At 45.5% G+C, this 21,297-nt stretch overlaps 1 protein-coding gene across 1 annotated transcript in view; it reads right to left on the bottom strand.

Moving 5' to 3' along the window:
* The window catches only part of LOC136621434 (uncharacterized), a 38,640-nt gene extending 19,933 nt beyond the window's left edge, over positions 1-18,707 (bottom strand). The window contains exons 1-8 of the mRNA XM_066596935.1: positions 18,003-18,707; positions 17,811-17,852; positions 16,598-16,886; positions 5,063-5,217; positions 4,940-4,981; positions 2,192-2,477; positions 1,768-1,922; positions 1,351-1,410 (exon numbers count right to left, since the gene is read on the bottom strand). Coding sequence (XP_066453032.1) covers positions 1,351-1,410; positions 1,768-1,922; positions 2,192-2,477; positions 4,940-4,981; positions 5,063-5,217; positions 16,598-16,886; positions 17,811-17,852; positions 18,003-18,069 — 1,096 coding nt within the window. The 5' untranslated portion in view covers positions 18,070-18,707. The remainder of the gene's footprint in view (positions 1-1,350; positions 1,411-1,767; positions 1,923-2,191; positions 2,478-4,939; positions 4,982-5,062; positions 5,218-16,597; positions 16,887-17,810; positions 17,853-18,002) is intronic.
* Between the last annotated feature and the right edge of the window lie 2,590 nt (positions 18,708-21,297).

Raw genomic sequence — 21,297 nt, 5'->3', positions numbered from 1 at the left:
GCAGATTATTGGGTTAATCACAACTAGCAGGCAATATATATATATATACTATGGGGAGTTTACTTGGATGTGTTTGTGGGCATGCACCTCTAGTCTCCACTGCAGTGTTCTATTCTATATTATATATACTTTGTGATGAGGTGGAAAGGTAGAGGAAATAATTCCTTTGGAGCTGTTTGGCTGGAATACATGGTAACACCCAGCAGTAGCTTAGTGATTGAAGGTCAGGACAGTCAGAAATGAGAGGGAGCCTGTGATTGGAGGATCAGCCCTCTGCATCGGTTGGTTAGCTACATCCAGTCAGAGCAGCAGTTAGTTAGAGTCGGAGCTTAGCAGGAAAAAAGAGCAGAAGCAAGAACAGAAGAAAGAGAGAAAAGCCAGTGCGGTGAGAAGGAAGACAGAGAGAAGGAAATAAGAAATCAGTTTATGTAATGATAGAAAAAGAAAGAAACAGTCTGAGTAACAGAAGAAGAAAGGAGATTTATATTTAAAGTAAAAGGGGAACGATGAAGCAGAAGGGCAAAGCATAGCGTACAGATGAGATTCCTGTACTTTCCTCGCTAAAGCATACAGATGAAATTCCTGTACTTATTGTCTGCATGTGTGCAGATGTGTGTCCCTGTACTGACTTATAAAGTCTACATTAAGCCCTGAAGTAACGTCCATTTTGTAAAAATTATTTACTGAAGCTTCTTCTCTAATAAATAAATTGTTCCACTGTTTTAACGTTTCATCCTGACTCCTGGAGTCCTTTCTCACCAATATCATCATCTGCACTGAGCTACCACACCACCCTCCAGGAAAAAGGACTACAACCCCATTTTATTTTTATTTATTCATTCTTATTATTATTTGTCTGAAACGAGTTTTAACCCGTATACAAACTGGTGTCACGAACTGGACAACTTTACCAACAAAACCTTCCTGTCCTAATGGGTAGCACTTAAGAAATGAAATGCCAAACTGCAGAATCATTCACACTGCAACATTTTCTGCAGGCATCGTTTGTGATAGTGGGAGTAGTGGAGCCACCACTGCTGCCGTTGCTGTCACCAAACCCCTCCGAGGCCCGGTGGCACTACAGATCTGTTTGCGTACATCCATATTCTGGCATTCTTTTAGTGTAGTGAATTACATTTTGTGTATTTTATAATAAATTTCAGGATACACGGTGAGGCCTCTTTTATGCATGCCCCTTTTATGATAGCTATATGCTAATGTGTAATTAAACATCAATTTCATTTATCCATTGGTGAACTGCGGTACTAAAATGTGTCGTTTTGTAATATATTTGAATGTCTTTTTTATAAAAATAACTTTTATACATTTTGTAATAAAAAAGATATTTACTCTCTGGTGGACGGTGTATGAATGCCTTGCGTGGTTTTGTTTCTGGCTTGATGGAAGTTGCTGCAAAAATATGAGAAGGAGGTGATTAATTGTTGCATCTCGCCATGTTGTGCAATCTCAGGTCTCTGAGTCTGTTAGTGATAGAGGAGACTAATAGAAAGATAGAGCAAAAGATAGATATTAGAGAGAGAAAGATATAAGACTGATGGAAAGATAGATATAAGGAAGAGATAGACAGATAGATACTGATGGAAATGTAGGGAGACATAAGGATAGATAGATAGATAGATAGATAGATAGATAGATAGATAGATAGATAGATAGATAGATAGATAGATAGATAGATAGATAGATATGAGACTGATGGAAATGAGTAAAGATATCAGAATAATAATGTTGATAGATAGATATTCTTACCAGCGTCATCACTTGGAAGTCCAAAGACTTGAACTTCACATATGGTCAGAGAACGTTCAGCTCCAGGTATATGAACGGTCACATACTGACCCACCATACCGTCACATTCAAATGCAAGAGTCTGTCCATAGCCCATGGATGTAATTACTCCACATCTGATAGAATAGAACCGCAGAGTAATGAGAGGAAATCTCCATAACCCATCCCCTCCCCACCCAAAGACAGTAGAGGGGCTAATACAAGACATAGAGCTGCTGTTGCTGGACACTGACATTAACAGACTAAGTACATGTGTATATGGGATCAGGGTATGAAATTACTAAAAAAGAGACTTTCCTAACCGAGTTCTTGCTCTCGGCCTGGAGGACCTCACACCTCTACAAGAAGCCTATATAATGGAGGACGGAGACATAAAGTGATTTACATGGGGTTTTTGATGCCTCCATTGTCACCCGAGTTCCCAATCCTGATTTGTCCTCCGTTTATTTTTTCAGCACAGCAGTCTCCTCTGTTTGTGATCGCAACTGTGAAGATCTTGTATTTTGACTTCAGGTCAACCATCCACCACGGGTCTTTCTGTTCATTAGTTCCTGCACACTGCATGTACAGGTAATTGCTGTCTAGAGATCCATCAATGGCATTTTTCGGTTCTCCATACATGTTGTACAGACTGGATTGTTGGGCGATGCCTTTAGGAGCCACATTTGGAGCTGCAAAATCATCATACAGAAAGGTCAATGTCAAGAAGAAATCAATAGCAGCTTTGACTCATGGCAGTTGGCCATCAACCACCATACTCACCACCCAGGCAATTGGCCACCACAAACTGTGGTAAGCCACCACACATAGATGACCACCATACACTACAACTGACTAACAAATTGGCCACAGTATATCACAAGAAAAAGGAAAAGCTAGCTCCTAAAATCACTTCTTTTATTCCCAAAAAATCCATTAAATTACAAATGGTAGGTACCATGTAACACCATGTCTAGGCGTAGTGTTTTAAGGAGCCGGATTTTCTCATTTGTTGTTGCTGTTTAAGTCGTTTGACTCACGGTCAACCTGATCACCTGAAAATCTACAAGCTAAATCGGGGTAAATACTACCTACTAACCAGATGAAGATAATGTTGTGTAATGTATTTTGGACAGCACGTCACACTTTGGCACCGCACACCACAGTTGACCACCACAAACTATGGTAAGCCACCACACACAGAAAATGGCCACCACACACCGCCATTGGTCACCACACAAAACAGATGACTAGCACACACCACAATTGGCTACAGTACATCTCACTTGGCCCCTGCACATCACAGTTGGCCACAAACACCAAAGATAGCCACCACACAACACATTTGACAACAGCACACTACAGCTGGGCACAGTGGATCACAATTTGCCGCCACACATCACAGTTGGTCACAAAACACCCCAAATGACTAGCACATGCCACAGTTGGCTACAGTGCATCATAATTGGCCATTGTACATCACAATTGGCCCCAAACATCACAGTTGACCACTGCACACCACAATTGGTCACCACAACAATAGTTGGCCAGCACAAATAAAACATGGTCACCACACACCACAACTGGTCACAATTGACCACCACACACCACAATTGCCTCCTATTCACTAAGTTCTCCCAAAATGCCCTGAAGAGAACAGGGTATCACAGCTCCATAATGTAAGAACTGAGATCCGGGCCTTGATATCACCCAGTAACCATCATTCAATGGGAATCTTGAAGAGAAGTATCACACAGGTGCAGCGTTCATTACAAGAAAGAGTGTTTAAAACTGTGCTGCAATGAGCCCTGCAGCCCTATGCCGATCATATCACCAGGACAGATCTTTATCCACTGGAAGCAATGATGAAGGTTTCTATTCAATGACTAAAAGCAGGGGTCTTGAAGACTAAAATTGACTGATACATAAAGTATATCAGTAAGCTACAGAACTTTGCAAGGTTATTTGCTAAAACTGGGGAAAAACCTTTAATGACCTCTCCAGAAGTTAAATGCTAAGAGCAGCCATTAATGCTTTATCAGTGGAGGTCTGACCTCCGGGGAGCCTGATTGTAAAATAAAGCAGCTGTGGTGCTCATTCACTTCATCAGAGAGCTGATGGGACAGGGCTACTCAAGGGGTCAGGTTTAGCTTTTTCAATCTCCTACTGCTGCAATGAGTTGCTAATAAATTTTTTTAACAGCAACAAGGAAGGACGGAGTGACTAGAAAGCAATTTTAATTCATGGAAAAACCCCATTAAGTAGAGGTACAAATTTCTTTAGTTCTAAAAGGTGGCCATTCCTCTCATCCCTCCATACATGTATGCTGGGCTTGGCCAAGCAAGCATGCATTTGTTTTCAATGGGGAGTAGAGAATGAGCTGCATCCAGACTACTCTGTTCCCTTCTAAACTAAACACCTCTGTCCTCTCCAGACATCTCTGCTCCCCTCCAGACTCCTCTGTCATCCTTTAGACACTTTTGTCTCCTCTAGACATCTGTCTTCTCTCCATATGTCTCTGGCTCTTTCAAACCCCTCTGCCACACTCCAGACTCTACTGTTTCCTCTTCCAGAATTCTCTGTGCCCCTCCAGACTACTCTGTCTCCTTCAAACTCTTCTGTTGCCTCTTGAGTCTTGACACTTCTGTCCATTCTCCAAACCCCTCTGTTCCCCTCACAGCACCTCTGTATCCTCCAGGCACCTCTTTTCCCCCTTCAGAATCCTCTGTCCCCTGTAGACCCCTCTGTCACCTCCAGACATTTCTCTTCCCCTTCAAAATCGTCTGTCCCCCTTTAGACCCATATGATCTTTACAGACACTTCTGCCAGCCCTCCAGTTGGTGGCTTGTCTTCCGTGACAACAAAGGATGGGGCATGTTGAAATCCTGATCTGTTTCTTCCCATCTACCAGCAAGGGAGAATTGGGACACCTTCATACACATTAGATAGTACCCAGGTGCTATTAAAATCTATAGATTGTCTGGCATTAATGTAATGTGTATGGCCACCTTAACAACCATAAAGATGCCAAGAGCAACCTCAATGGGTGGGATGATGCCCTGCACTCCAAATAAAGGCTCAGCCCCTTCCATGAGTGTTTCTCATTAAAGGTCGAGGTTGGTAAAGTCTACGTGTTCATTATAATAGATGTTACCTCCATTTGGTGTCTTTAGGCCTTTTGAAACAGCCACATCCTCTGAAATGAAAGACATTAAGAAGAATTGATTATTTGGACATTTTGATGTTTTCTATATTTTTGCTCTATCATATAACACACCTGAACCATCAACAGGAAATCCAAAGACTTGGACTTCACACATGACTAAATGCTCCTCTCGTCCAGGAATTGTCACCGTCACATATTGGCCCACCATTCCTTTGCAAGAGAACAAAAGAGTTTCTCCAGATTCAATGGATGAGATGACACCACACCTGGAAGAATGACATTATAGTGACACTGAAGGGGCAAAATACACAAAAGTATAAGAAAACCCTCATCATCTCTTCCCTTGATATTCTGATATTATATATCAAGACTGTAAGTAATACATAAAGAACTCTCTACATATCCAAATGATATGCCAACTCTTCTTCCTTTTCATAAACCTGTACATGCCTTTAACCCCTTAATATCGTTAGTATAGTTCTTATTATAACATACACATTTTTAATATATCATAAGATTTTTAATATAATTTGAATAGTATTTATGAATTATTAGGAGATTAGAAGTAATGATTAGAGATGAGCGAACACCAAAATGTTCGGGTGTTCGTTATTCGGAACGAACTTCCCGTGATGCTCGAGGGTTCGTTTCGAACAACGAACCCCATTGAAGTCAATGGGCGACCAGAACATTTTTGTATTTCGCCGATGCTCGCTAAGGTTTTCATGTGTGAAAATCTGGGCAATTCAGGAAAGTGATGGGAATGACACAGTGACGGATAGGGCAGGCGAGGGGCTACGTGTTGGGCTGCATCTCAAGTTCACAGGTCCCACTATTAAGCCACAATACCGGCAAGAGTGGGCCCCCCCCCCCCTCCCAACAACTTTTACTTCTGAAAAGCCCTCATTAGCATGGCATACCTTTGCTAAGCACCACACTACCTCCAACAAAGCACAATCACTGCCTGCATGACACTCCACTGACACTTCTCCTGGGTTACATGCTGCCCAACCGCCCCCCCCACAGCGCACACCAAAGTGTCCCTGGGGAGCCTTCAGCTGCCCTCATGCCACACCACGCTCATGTCTATTTAGAATTGCGTCTGCCATGACGAGGGACCGCAGGCACACACTGCAGAGGTTGGCACGGCTAGGCAGCGACCCTCTTTAAAAGTGGCGGAGCAATAGCCCACAATGCTGTACAGAAGCAATGAGAAATAGAATCCTGTGCCACCGCCATCAGGAGCTGCACACGTGGGCATAGCAATGGGGAACCTATGTGCCACACACTATTCATTCTGTCAAGGTGTCTGCATGCCCCAGTCAGACCGGGCTTTTTAATTCATAGACACAGGCAGGTACAACTCCCTATTGTGAAGTCCCTGTCGACCCACAGCATGGGTGGCTCCCTGGAACCCACCGGCGGTACACAGAAATATCCCATTGCATTGCCCAACACAGCTGAGGTAGTAATGTCGTGCTTAATGCAGGTGGGCTTCGGCCCACACTGCATGCCCCAGTCTGACTGGGGTTCTTTATAAGTGTACAGATGTAGTAAAAACTCCGTGTGCACCTACAGCATGGGTGGGTGCCAGGAAGCCACCGGCGGTACATAGAAATATCCCATTGCATTGCCCAACACAGCTGAGGTAGTAATGTTGTGCTTAACCCTTTCCAATCCAATTTGTATATGGTTTTCCTAGGGGGCTTACTCTTTTTCTGCTGTTATACAACGGCGCTATATGCTGGCTAAAGCCAGTACTGCATGAGCTGACACGTAGGATAGGCTCCGACAGCAGAGAGGCTGGCAATATACAGTAAGAGAACCCCGACGGACGTCTACCAACAACGGAGCTGTACAGCCTTAAACCCTAATGTCTTCACAGGTCACACAGTGGACTGGAAAGGGTTAATGCAGGTGGGTTTCGGCCCACACTGCATGCCCCAGTCAGACTGGGGTTCTTTACAAGTGGACACATGTAGGTTAAACTCCCTGTGGACCCACTGCCTGGGTGGGTGCCAGGAAGCCACCGGCGGTACATAGAAATATCCCATTGCATTGCCCAACACAGCTGAGGTAGTAATGTCGTGCGTAATACAGGTGGGCTTCGGCCCACACTGCATGCCCCAGTCAGACGGGTTCTTTAGAAGTGTACAGATGTATTAAAAACTCAGTGTGCACCTACAGCATGGGTGGCTCCCTGGAACCCACCGGCGGGACATAAAAATATCCCATTGCATTGCCCAACACAGCTGAGGTAGTAATGTCGTGCTTAATGCAGGTGGGCTTCGGCCCACACTGCATGCCCCAGTCAGACTGGGGTTCTTTACAAGTGGACACATGTAGGTTAAACTCCCTGTGGACCCACTGCCTGGGTGGGTGCCAGGAAGCCACCGGCGGTACATAGAAATATCCCATTGCATTGCCCAACACAGCTGAGGTAGTAATGTCGTGCGTAATACAGGTGGGCTTCGGCCCACACTGCATGCCCCAGTCAGACGGGTTCTTTAGAAGTGTACAGATGTATTAAAAACTCAGTGTGCACCTACAGCATGGGTGGCTCCCTGGAACCCACCGGCGGTACATAAAAATATCCCATTGCATTGCCCAACACAGCTGAGGTAACGTCAGCTGTAATGCAGGTGGGCTAAAAATTAATTTGATTACACTGTAGGCGAGGGCCCACAAAAATTGCTGTATCAACAGTACTAATGTACATCCCAAAAATTGGCCATGGCCAGCCAAGAGGGCAGGTGAAACCCATTAATCGCTTTGGTTAATGTGGCTTAAGTGGTAACTAGGCCTGGAGGCAGCCCAGTGTAACGAAAAATTGGTTCAAGTTAAAGTTCCAATGCTTTTAAGCGCATTGAAACTTATAAAAATTGTTCTGAAAAATTATTTGAGTGAGCCTTGTGGCCCTAAGAAAAATTGCCCGTTCAGCGTGATTACGTGAGGTTTCAGGAGGAGGAGCAGGAGGAGGAGGAGGAGGAATATTAGACACAGATTGATGAAGCAGAAATGTCCCCGTTTTGGATGGTGAGAGAGAACGTAGCTTCCATCCGTGGGTGCAGCCTACGTATTGCTTACGTATCGCTGCTGTCCGCTGGTGGAGAACAGAAGTCTGGGGAAATCCAGCCTTTGTTCATCTTGATGAGTGTTAGCCTGTCGGCACTGTCGGTTGACAAGCGGCTACGCTTATCTGTGATGATTCCCCCAGCCGCACTAAACACCCTTTCCGACAAGACGCTAGCCGCAGGACAAGCAAGCACCTCAAGGGCATACAGGGCTAGTTCAGGCCACGTGTCCAGCTTCGACACCCAGTAGTTGTAGGGGGCAGAGGCGTCACCAAGGATGGTCGTGCGATCCGCTACGTACTCCCTCACCATCCTTTTACAGTGCTCCCGCCGACTCAGCCGTGACTGGGGAGCGGTGACACAGTCTTGGTGGGGAGCCATAAAGCTGGCCAGGCCCTTAAAGACTGTTGCACTGCCTGGGATGTACATGCTGCTCGATCTACGCACATCCCCTGCTACCTTGCCCTCGGTACTGCGCCTTCTGCCACTAGCGCTGTCGGCTGGGAATTTTACCATCAGCTTGTCCGCAAGGGTCCTGTGGTATAGCAACACTCTCGAACCCCTTTCCTCTTCGGGAATCAGAGTGGCCAGGTTCTCCTTATACCGTGGATCGAGCAGTGTGTACACCCAGTAATCCGTCGTGGCCAGAATGCGTGCAACGCGAGGGTCACGAGAAAGGCATCCTAACATGAAGTCAGCCATGTGTGCCAGGGTACCAGTACGCAACACATGGCTGTCCTCACTAGGAAGATCACTTTCAGGATCCTCCTCCTCCTCCTCCTCCTCAGGCCATACACGCTGAAAGGATGACAGGCAATCAGCCGGTGTACCGTCAGCAGCGGCCCAAGCTGTCTCTTCCCCCTCCTCCTCATCCTCCTCATGCTCCTCCTCCTCCTCCTGTACGCGCTGAGAAATAGACAGGAGGGTGCCCTGACTATCCAGCGGCATACTGTCTTCCCCCGCCCCCGTTTCCGAGCGCAAAGCAGCTGCCTTTATGGTTTGCAGGGAATTTCTCAAGATGCATAGCAGAGGAATGGTGACGCTAATGATTGTAGCATCGCCGCTCACCACCTGGGTAGACTCCTCAAAATTACCAAGGACATGGCAGATGTCTGCCAACCAGGCCCACTCTTCTGAAAGGAATTGAGGAGGCTGACTCCCACTGCGCCGCCCATGTTGGAGTTGGTATTCGACTATAGCTCTCCGTTGTTCATAGAGCCTGGCCAACATGTGGAGCGTAGAGTTCCACCGTGTGGGCACGTCGCACAGCAGTCGGTGCACTGGCAGCTTAAAGTGATGTTGCAGGGTGCGCAGGGTGGCAGCGTCCGTGTGGGACTTGCGGAAATGTGCACAGAGCCGGCGCGCCTTTACGAGCAGGTCTGACAAGCGTGGGTAGCTTTTCAGAAAGCGCTGAACCACCAAATTAAAGACGTGGGCCAGGCATGGCACGTGCGTGAGGCTGCCGAGCTGCAGAGCCGCCACCAGGTTACGGCCGTTGTCACACACGACCATGCCCGGTTGGAGGCTCAGCGGCGCAAGCCAGCGGTCGGTCTGCTGTGTCAGACCCTGCAGCAGTTCGTGGGCCGTGTGCCTCTTATCGCCTAAGCTGAGTAGTTTCAGCACGGCCTGCTGACGCTTGCCCACCGCTGTGCTGCCACACCGCGCGACACCGACTGCTGGCGACATGCTGCTGCTAACACATCTTGATTGTGAGACAGAGGAGGAGGAGGAGGAGGAGGGTGCTTTAGTGGAGGAAGCATACACCTCCGCAGATACCAGCACCGAGCTGGGGCCCGCAATTCTGGGGGTGGGTAGGACGTGAGCGGTCCCAGGCTCTGACTCTGTCCCAGCCTCCACTAAATTCACCCAATGTGCCGTCAGGGAGATGTAGTGGCCCTGCCCGCCTGTGCTTGTCCACGTGTCCGTAGTTAAGTGGACCGTGGCAGTAACCGCGTTGGTGAGGGCGCGCACAATGTTGCGGGAGACGTGGTCGTGCAGGGCTGGGACGGCACATCGGGAAAAGTAGTGGCGACTGGGAACTGAGTAGCGCGGGGCCGCCGCCTCCATGATACTTTTGAAGGACTCCGTTTCCACAACCCTATACGGCAGCATCTCAAGGCTGATGAATTTTGCTATGCGGACGGTTAACGTTTGAGCGTGCGGGTGCGTGGTGGCGTACTTGCGCTTGCGCTCGAACACTTGCGCAAGCGACGGCTGAACGGTGCGCTGAACTACACTGCTGGATGGGGCCGAGGACAGCGGAGATGAGGGTGTGGGTGCAGGCCATGAGGCGGTAGTGCCTGTGTCCTGAGAGGGGGGTTGCATCTCAGTGGCAGGTTGGGGCACAGGGGGAGAGGCAGGGGTGCAAACCGGAGGCGGTGAACGGCCTTTGTCCCACCTTGCGGGGTGCTTGGCCATCATATGTCTGCGCATGGTGGTGGTGGTGAGGCTGTTGGTGTTGGCTCCCCGGCTGAGCTTTGCGCGACAAAGGTTGCACACCACTGTTCGTCGGTCGTCAGGCGTCTCTGTGAAAAACTGCCAGACCTTAGAGCACCTCGGCCTCCGCAGGGTGGCATGGCGCGAGGGGGCGCTTTGGGAAACACTTGGTGGATTATTCGGTCTGGCCCTGCCTCTACCCCTGGCCACTGCACTGCCTCTTGCAACCTGCCCTGCTGATGCCCTTGACTCCCCCTCTGAAGACCTGTCCTCCTGAGTAAGCGTTGCACACCAGGTGGGGTCAGTCACCTCATCGTCCTGCTGCTCTTCCTCCGAATCCTCTGTGCGCTGCTCCCTGGGACTTACTGCCCTTACTACTACCTCACTGCAAGACAACTGTGTCTGATCGTCATCGTCCTCCTCACCCACAGAAAGTTGTTGAGACAGTTGGCGGAAGTCCCCAGCCTCTTCCCCCGGACCCCGGGAACTTTCGAATGGTTGGGCATCAGTGACGATAAACTCCTCTGGTGGGAGAGGAACCGCTGCTGCCCAATCTAAGCAGGGGCCCGAGAACAGTTCCTGGGAGTGCTCCCGCTCCTGAGCAGGTGTTATTGTAGTGGAGTGAGGAGGCTGGGAGGAAGGAGGAGCAGCAGACAGAGGATTCGGATTGGCAGCAGTGGACGGCGCAGAACTGCGGGTAGACGATAGGTTGCTCGAAGCACTTTCTGCCATCCAGGACAGGACCTGCTCACACTGCTCATTTTCTAATAACCGTCTCCCGCGTGGACCCATTAATTGGGCGATGAATGTGGGGACGCCAGAAACGTGCCTCTCTCCTAATCGCGCAGCAGTCGGCTGCGACACACCTGGATCAGGAGCTTGGCCTGTGCCCACACCCTGACTTGGCCCTCCGCATCCTCGGCCGCGTCCACGTCCTCTAGGCCTACCCCTACCCCTCAGCATGCTGTATTACCAGTGATTTGATTTCACAGGCAGGAAATAAATTGGCGCAAGACTGCAGGCCAAATATAATTTTTGCCCTTTTTGGAAAACGAAAGGCCCCACTGCCTCTAGTGAATGAATTATCTAAGTTTAATAACTGTGCTGTGTCCCTGCTTATGTGTCACAGAACGTGAGGGTAGCAGAGTTATTATAACTCTGGCAGAGCAGGTATTTTTTTTCCCAATTAAGGAAAGCAAATGGCGAAGCCAGCAGTAAAGCGTAGCTGGGTGCGTATGATTTAGCACTGTTCTTCACGCAGCTCACACGTCTCCACCGCCCGTAAGGACGGACAGAGGCTGGACAAATAGATTTGTTTTCAGTTTTTTCCCACCAAAAGGCAGCACTGCGTATATTCTATGAACATGAGAAGTTTAATAACTGTGCTGTGTCCCTGCTTATGTGTCACAGAACGTGAGGGTAGCAGAGTTATTATAACTCTGGCAGAGCAGGTATTTTTTTTCCCAATTAAGGAAAGCAAATGGCGAAGCCAGCAGTAAAGCGTAGCTGGGTGCGTATGATTTAGCACTGTTCTTCACGCAGCTCACACGTCTCCACCGCCCGTAAGGACGGACAGAGGCTGGACAAATAGATTTGTTTTCAGTTTTTTCCCACCAAAAGGCAGCACTGCGTATATTCTATGAACATGAGAAGTTTAATAACTGTGCTGTGTCCCTGCTTATGTGTCACAGAACGTGAGGGTAGCAGAGTTATTATAACTCTGGCAGAGCAGGTATTTTTTTTCCCAATTAAGGAAAGCAAATGGCGAAGCCAGCAGTAAAGCGTAGCTGGGTGCGTATGATTTAGCACTGTTCTTCACGCAGCTCACACGTCTCCACCGCCCGTAAGGACGGACAGAGGCTGGACAAATAGATTTGTTTTCAGTTTTTTCCCACCAAAAGGCAGCACTGCGTATATTCTATGAACATGAGAAGTTTAAAGGGGTTGTCCCGAGGCAGCAAGTGGGTCTATACACTTCTGCATGGCCATAATAATGCACTTTGTAATGTACATTGTGCATTAATTATGAGCCATACAGAAGTTATAAAAAGTTTTATACTTACCTGCTCCGTTGCTGGCGTCCTCGTCTCCATGGTGCCGACTAATTTTCGCCCTCCGATGGCCAAATTAGCCGCGCTTGCGCAGTCCGGGTCTTCTCCTCTTCTCTATGGGGCTCCGTGTAGCTCCGTGTAGCTCCGCCCCGTCACGTGCCGATTCCAGCCAATCAGGAGGCTGGAATCGGCAATGGACCGCACAGAAGCCCTGCGGTCCATGAAGACAGAGGATCCCGGCGGCCATCTTCAGCAGGTGAGTATGAAGACGCCGGACCGCCGGGATTCAGGTAAGCGCTGTGCGGGTGGTTTTTTTAACCCCTGCATCGGGGTTGTCTCGCGCCGAACGGGGGGGGGGTTTAAAAAAAAAAAAACCCGTTTCGGCGCGGGACATCTCCTTTAATAACTGTGCTGTGTCCCTGCTTATGTGTCACAGAACGTGAGGGTAGCAGAGTTATTATAACTCTGGCAGAGCAGGTATTTTTTTTCCCAATTAAGGAAAGCAAATGGCGAAGCCAGCAGTAAAGCGTAGCTGGGTGCGTATGATTTAGCACTGTTCTTCACGCAGCTCACACGTCTCCACCGCCCGTAAGGACGGACAGAGGCTGGACAAATAGATTTGTTTTCAGTTTTTTCCCACCAAAAGGCAGCACTGCGTATATTCTATGAACATGAGAAGTTTAATAACTGTGCTGTGTCCCTGCTTATGTGTCACAGAACGTGAGGGTAGCAGAGTTATTATAACTCTGGCAGAGCAGGTATTTTTTTTCCCAATTAAGGAAAGCAAATGGCGAAGCCAGCAGTAAAGCGTAGCTGGGTGCGTATGATTTAGCACTGTTCTTCACGCAGCTCACACGTCTCCACCGCCCGTAAGGACGGACAGAGGCTGGACAAATAGATTTGTTTTCAGTTTTTTCCCACCAAAAGGCAGCACTGCGTATATTCTATGAACATGAGAAGTTTAATAACTGTGCTGTGTCCCTGCTTATGTGTCACAGAACGTGAGGGTAGCAGAGTTATTATAACTCTGGCAGAGCAGGTATTTTTTTTCCCAATTAAGGAAAGCAAATGGCGAAGCCAGCAGTAAAGCGTAGCTGGGTGCGTATGATTTAGCACTGTTCTTCACGCAGCTCACACGTCTCCACCGCCCGTAAGGACGGACAGAGGCTGGACAAATAGATTTGTTTTCAGTTTTTTCCCACCAAAAGGCAGCACTGCGTATATTCTATGAATAATAACTGTGTTGTGGCCCTGCCTATACAATTCTTTCCCTGCAGTATCAATGGAGGGTGGAATGCTCTGCAGAGGCGATTTTGAGAAGCCCAAAAAAAATGCAGCACAGCTAACAGCAGCCTGGACAGTACTGCACACGGATAAATATGGCCCTAGAAAGGACCGTTGAGGTTCTTGAAGGCTACACTCACTCCTAACACTCTCCCTGCCTATGCAGCACTTCTGTCCCTAATGCCAGGTGCAACGGTCTGCAGAGGCGATTTTGAGAAAAAAAAAAATCCCACTGCTAACAGCAGCCAACACACAGCTATCAGTGGCCCTAATAAGGACCTTTGGGGGGTCTTGAAGCCTACACTAACTACCAATTCTTTCCCTACAGCAGCTCCGGTATAAACAGCACTGTCCCTCATCTAACTCACACCGCATCTGAGGCGAGCCGCGGGAGGGGCCGACTTTTATATTAGGCGAACACCTGATCTCGCCAGCCACTCACAGCAGGGGGGTGGTATAGGGCTTAAACGTTGCAGGGGGAAGTTGTAATGCCTTCCCTGTCTTTCAATTGGCCAGAAAAGCGCGCTAACGTCTCAGGGAAGGAAGTGAAAGTAACCAGAACACCGCATGGTGTTCGTTACGAATAACGAACATCCCGAACACCCTAATATTCGCACGAATATCAAGCTCGGACGAACGCGTTCGCTCATCTCTAGTAATGATTTTAATAGGAGTATAGTATTTATGTTTATAACTATGTCATTCATGCATATTTTAGGTAATGGCATATATGAAATTTATTTATTAAGAAAATTAGCATAAATGTATTTTATTTATTTATTCTATATCTATGCACAAATATTGTATTCTTAACTAAGACATGCTAAGACATTAATAAGTATGTGGAAGCAATTGGTTAATATGAGAATATAACAACAATAAGATCTAAATAAATGTTTGTTATTAAGAATAGACAGGGATATGAGTGGAGGCCAGCAACATTCATATTGTATAGTAATGCATAGCAGCGATCAAGCCCGTCCGCTCTCTCTCTCACAGAAGGAGCAGCGCCCGAGATTGTGACGTCACGGCACCATGTGACTGAGTCATGTGACACGCACAGGGGGGGCGTGACGCCGCAGGACGCTGGAGGAGGCACAGGACGGTGCAGACCGCATGAAGATAAGGTACGTAGACTATGTTATAAATAGACTGTGTTTTTAGAATATCGATACACTTGAAAAAGTCCCAGATGCAGGGATGAAACGCGTTGTGTATATGGATGAATAAACTTGTTAAAGTGCCGATCTCGGAGTGCGGAACTGCACATTTTTTTCACATACTGATTTAACCCCTTAATGACACGGCCTATTTTGGTGTTGAGGACCAAACGATTTTTGGTATTTTTTCATCTCCATTTTTCAAAAGCCATAACTTTTTTATTTTTCCGTTGACACGGCCGTATAAGGGCTTGTTTTTTTGCGTGGTGAACTGTAGTTTTTATCGGTGCCACTTTTGGGTACATAGACTATATTGTAAAACTTTTATTATTTTTTTTATGATCGTAGAGAGAAAAAACACATCAATTCTGCCATAGATTTTTGGGTTTTTTTTTAAGCGTTAATTATGCAGCATAAATGACACACTACATTTTTTTCTGTGGGCCCGTACGGTTACAGCGATACCAAAATGCTTATATTTTTTTTAGGTTTTTCCACTTTTCCACAATAAAAACCTATTTTTTGGAAATTATTAATTTTTTCTAAAATCACTGCATTCAAAGTTCTATAACTTTTTTATTTTTTCATGGACGGAGCTCTCTAAGGGCTTATTTTTTGCGAGACGAGCTGTAGTTTTTTATTGGTACCATTTTAGGGGATATACGTTTTTTATCACTTTTATTGCGTTTTTTGGGAGGCAAAGTGCTAAAAATTTGCATTTCGCCTCAGTTTTTTTTGCGTTTTTTTAACGATTTTTGCCGTGCAGGACAAGAAGGCATGTTCAATTTATTGTATGTTTCGTTACGGACGCGTCGATACCAAATATGTGGGATACTAATATGAGAAAAAGCATAAAAAAAGTTTTTTTGAACATTTTTTTACATTTTAATTTTTTGTACTTTATTTTGCTTTTTTTTACACCATCTGTGTCCCTCTGAGGGACTTACATTGCTGCACTAATGATCGCCATGATAAGGCATGGCAGGACTTCTCTCCTGCGATCCCTTATCGCTTATTACAGCGATCTTAGGCAATGGCAATACAGGATGCTGGTATCTGGCGTCATGTTGCCATAGCAACCAGCCGGGCTCTCGCGATGGTATCACGAGAGCCGGCTGAAGTCACAGAGGGAGCGCGCTCTCTCAGTGAACCCTTTCCCTGCCGCGATCTTAGTAGATGCCCCCCCGCTGTCACAGCGGGAGGCCAACTACTAGTGACGGCCGGCTCCTGCTGCGGGATAGCGCGAGATCTGCTATGATCTCGCGCTATCCCTATGATGTAAGGGTACATTATTTTGCGGAAAATACCTCGCTCCCATGACGTACCCTTACGTCATGGGGAGGGAAGGGGTTAAGGCAGCTGGCCGTAGCAAGAACCCTTCTGCACTATTCTATCTGCAACAGGAGACCAGTAGTGCAAGTTCCTACCCTCTTGCCCCTTTGTTAATCTCCACCCAGCAAAAAGTTAGTCTTCCCTCCATCAGATGATGTAACTTTGTGTGAAGACGACATTTTCCAGAATGCAAATCACCAGAACAAACTGTGCAGACACTGAACGAGCAAGGAATACTGGGTGATTGCAAGATGAGGTTCTGGGGTAGCCAGGGCATTAATACTTAAATTAACCACTAATATTATTTACCTAGGGTTTAGTTTTCCTCCATTACTTGCGTTATTTCCTATTCTGATCTCAGCACCAAAAAGCCGTTCTCTGCAGCATTCCAAGACGCGGTTGGTAATGGCAACGGATATGACCCTGTGCGGGGCTTTTAGGTCCACCATCCACCAGGGTTCTGACTCTTTCTCTGTATAGGAACATTGTGACCTTAAATAATTGGCGGCCAAGGAGCCGTCAATGGCGTTCTGGGCGTTTCCAAAATAAAAGTTAGTGCTGGACTGATTGGAGATCCCATTCAAGGCAATATTAGGAGCTGTGAAATATAAACTTGCAGTAAATAGTATGACAAAGAAAGAAGAAGAAGAAAGCAGAAGAATATATCAGAAGAAAAAAGAAGATGAAGAATAAGAAAACAGAAGAAAAAGAATGTAGAAGAAGGAAGAAGAAAAAAGATGATGAAGAAGGAAGAAGAAGAAAGAAGGAGGACATATATAACATATAAGATGTGACTGAGCATCAGCATATGAAGACTGGACAAGGATGAACATTTCATACGTCAGTCTTAGAGAAGTGCCCACTGGAGTAAGATACGGCATAGTTAGTAAGAGACGTTTGCTTATTAATAAATTTCATGCACCTCTGGCTGACTGTGCAACTGAGAGTCAAATCTACAACAGATGTAGATTTGCGCTCTAGTTTATTACTGTCTATGACATAAATTATAGTACCTTTGTTTGGCTGTGGGTGACCTTCCCCCTTTTTGACAAGCTGCACACACTTTTAGGAAAAAGAGAGGACGGCAGAAAAAGGCCAAAATAGTTACACAATTTTGGCAAGTACAACCTGAGCAAAAATGTGCAACTTCTTTTGTGTAAGACATCAGGTGTACGGGTCTTGTTAAAGGAATTCTGTCATGTGATTCATGTTGCCCGAACCACAAGCTGCATGAATCCGAGATACAGATGCTTCCATGAAGACTGATGGGTCTGTTCCTATATACAAAAGGAGGAGAAAGCTGTCAGCCTTCTTGCAGCAGGCGGGGAGAGGCCAGAGGGGCCCACCTCTATGACTCGGAGCTCAGCTCGGAGTCAAACTTCAAAATGTATTTATTCTGAAATGCTGCAGTGTTTCAGAATAAACCCCCCAAAGGGGGCAATAGGCATTCCTGTCTCAGGTTAATGTTCAGGCAGCATAAATCTCATGACAGAATCCCTTAAATTTCCCCCTATATTCTTACCTGGTCGGGTGTAATACACAATTCTTGGAGGAAGCAACGCACCTATCAAGAAGAAAATGTTCAGTAAAGTAAATATCTATCTCATATCTCTCTACATTTCCATCAGTCTCATATCTCTCTATCTATCAGTCCCATATCTATCTATCTATCTATCTATCTATCTATCTATCTATCTATTATTCTGTAACTCACCGCCTCCATGATACAATCCCCACATGCTGAGTAGCAGAATGACTGCACAGACCGGAGCTCTGGCCATGGTGTAGAGCACAGAAGGTTCTGCAGCAGATTCCCACTATCTGACCTGGTTACTCTACTCTCTATATTGCATAAAAAATAGGGGAGGTAAAAACTGGCAATTTAGCTTTATTTGGTGACGCCCCTTGGCACTCTCTTAAAGTTTATCTGAATTTTCAGATGACTTTGCAGAATCAGCTCCTATGTGTGTGTACAGGTAGCTAACACAATTTCTGGCCATTATAGAACTTGTATCCTACATTCATCACCAGTTTTCCCCTCATCTGGCTATGTCTGTGATTTTCTGTTCTCTCTGCGCAGGTGTGTATGTAGACTGCTGCTATGATATCTCCATACACTGCACGTAGAGAAAACTGCAAATTTTGTTTCCTAATACTTTGTTTAGCATACCCTCCTAAATAACATCTTCATGGAAGACATTATACAGCAGTACTGAGCAGTGTAGATGTCATTCAAGTAGCTGTAACACAGAAAATAACTTGCAATTAGCTCCAGCAGCGTGTGTAGAAATCTCTGTTTCTGTCTCCCTTCTCCTCCCCCCTAAAATTCTATGGGCAGTATTGGACAACCCCCTGCTCTACCTATTTCAATCAATTTTAGTGTCTGTGTTACTAGAATCATAGTATGGTAGAATTGGAAGGAACCAACCCCCTGCTCAGTGCAGGATTCACTAAATCATCCCAGACAGATATTTGTCCAGCCTTTGTTTGAACACTTCCATTGAAGTAGAACTCGCCACCTCCCATGGTAACCTGTTCCATTCATTGATCACCCTCACTGTCGGAAAGTTTTTTCTAATATCTAATTTGTGTCTTCCCCCTTTCAGTTTTATCCCATTGCTTCTAGTCTTTCCTTGTGCAAATAAGAATAGGGCTGATCCCTCTGCACTGTGACAGCCCTTCAGATATTTGTAGACAGCTATTAAGTCTCATCTTAGCCTTCTTTTTTGCAAGCTAAATATTCTCAGATCCTTTAACCTTTCTTCATAGGACATGATTTGCAGACCACTCACCATCTTGGTATCTCTTCTCTGAACTTGCTCCAGTTTGTCTATGTCTTTTTTAAAGTGGGGTTCCCCGAACAAGACCCAGCATTCCAGATGTGGTCTGACTAAGGAAGAGTAGAGGGGGATAATGACCTCACGTGATCTTTGCTTCTCTTAATACATCCCTGAATTGTGTTTGCCTTTTTGGCTGCTGCATCACATTGTTGAAACATGTTCAGTCTATGATCTATTAGTATACCCAAGTCTTTTTCACATGTGCTGCTGCTTAGCCCAATTCCTCCCATTCTATATGTGCTTACTTAATTTTTTCACCCAGATGTAGGACTTTGCATTTCTTCTTGTTAAAAACTATTCTGTTAGTCCCTGCCCACTGTTAAAGCTTTTCTGGATCTTTTTGAATACTTTCTCTCTCTTCCCTAGTGTTAGCTATCCCTCCTAGCTGTCTTCAGCAATTTTGATTAATTTCCCATCAATTCCTTCCTCCAGATAATTTATAAAAATGTTGAACAACACTGGGCCTAGGACAGAGCCTTGTGGTACCCCACTTGATACATTCTTCCACTTGGATGTGCAGCCATTTATGACCACTCTTTGAGTATGATCACTCAGCCAGTTCTGAATCCACCTAACAGTTGCGTTGTCAATCCCATATTTGGTCATTTTTTCAATAAGTATAGTATGAGATACTTTGTCAAATGCTTTACTAAAGTCAAGATATACTATATCCACCGCATTTCCCTGATCAGTCAGTGATACTGTCATAGAAGGAAATTAGATTTGTCTGGCATGACTTGTTTGTTACAAACCAATGCTGGCTCTGGTTAATTACTCCATTTTTATCCAAGTACTTGCATACATGCTGTTTAATAATTTTTTCAAAAATCTTTCCCAGTATAGAAGTCAGGCTCACAGGCCTGTAGTTTCCTGGATCCAACTTCTTCCATTTTTTTAAGATAGGGACATTTGCCCTTTTCCAATCTTCTGGGACTTCTCCTGTTCTCCAGGAATTTTCAAAGATTATGGCGAGTGGTTCAGCAATTACCTCCACTGTTTCCTTTAGTATCCTAGAATGTAATTCATCTGGACTTTGAGACTTGAATTCATTTAAGTTATCTAAGTGTTCCCTCACCATCTCTCTGCTAACTGATAGCCTGCATTATTTTATTCTCCCAATAGCACAGGGAAGATCAGTTGATATTCTACCTACTTTCTGAGAGAAAACAGATGCAAAATAGGAATTTAAAGTTCTGCGTTCATCCATCCTGGTTTCTTTAAATGCTTTCCATTCTTCCTTCTTTTAGGGATTGTTAACGATTGTGCTTTGAGAATCTCATTTTGCAATATTTCCCAATCTTCTTGGACATTTCTGTCCTTAAGAATATCCAGCCATTGCATTCTTTCTACCTTCTTTCTGAGTTCATTGAAATCTGCTTTTCTGAAATCCAACCTTGAGGTCTGAGTTTTCTCAGGTCTCCCTCCCCTTTTTATCCAAAATTCAAGGATAGCATGATCACTGCCTCCTAAGGACCCAGCCACCCATACTTCTTCAACCACTTCCTCCCTGTTGGTAAGACTTAAGTCCAAGATAGCAGATCCCCTTGTTTTCTCTTCGACCTTTTGGAAGATAAAGTTGTCAGCAAGAGCGGATAAGAATTTGTTGGAGCCATTACTTTTACCTGAGAGAGATTCCCATCAAATGTCTGGATAGTTAAAATCTCCCATAATCACTATGTTGTGCTTCTTTGAGAGCTTGGCCATCTGATGTAGAAAGAGTTCATCAATATCTTCTGCTTGTCCAGGCAGCCTATAGTAAATGCCTACAATGATGTCCTTTCTGTTGTTCTCTCTTTGTATTCTTACCCAAACAGTTCCTACAGAACTACCATGCTCTGAAGCTTGAATCTCTGTGGAGATTAATGTTTTCCTAACAGAGATTAACTTCACATGACAACATGCAGTGAACAATAAATTATAAGGGAGGTAGACCCCTAGTGGCCATCATCTTAGAGGGATTGTTCAAAACAAAAATGTAATTTTAGGCAAAAGAAGTGATTTGTATTTCTCTAGTCGTCAAAGTATATAGGAGGCTTTATTTATATATATATATTTATATATATATATATATATATATATATATATATATATATATATATACAGGTTGTTTGAAAAGTTGAAGGGGTTGTCTCGCGAAAGCAAGTGGGGTTAAGCACTTATGTATGGCCA

This window comes from Eleutherodactylus coqui, chromosome 3 (assembly GCF_035609145.1).
Source record: "Eleutherodactylus coqui strain aEleCoq1 chromosome 3, aEleCoq1.hap1, whole genome shotgun sequence".
NCBI lineage: Eukaryota > Metazoa > Chordata > Amphibia > Anura > Eleutherodactylidae > Eleutherodactylus > Eleutherodactylus coqui.
Note: the sequence above shows the minus strand (reverse complement) of the source record. Positions and strands in the feature narration are given on the sequence as shown.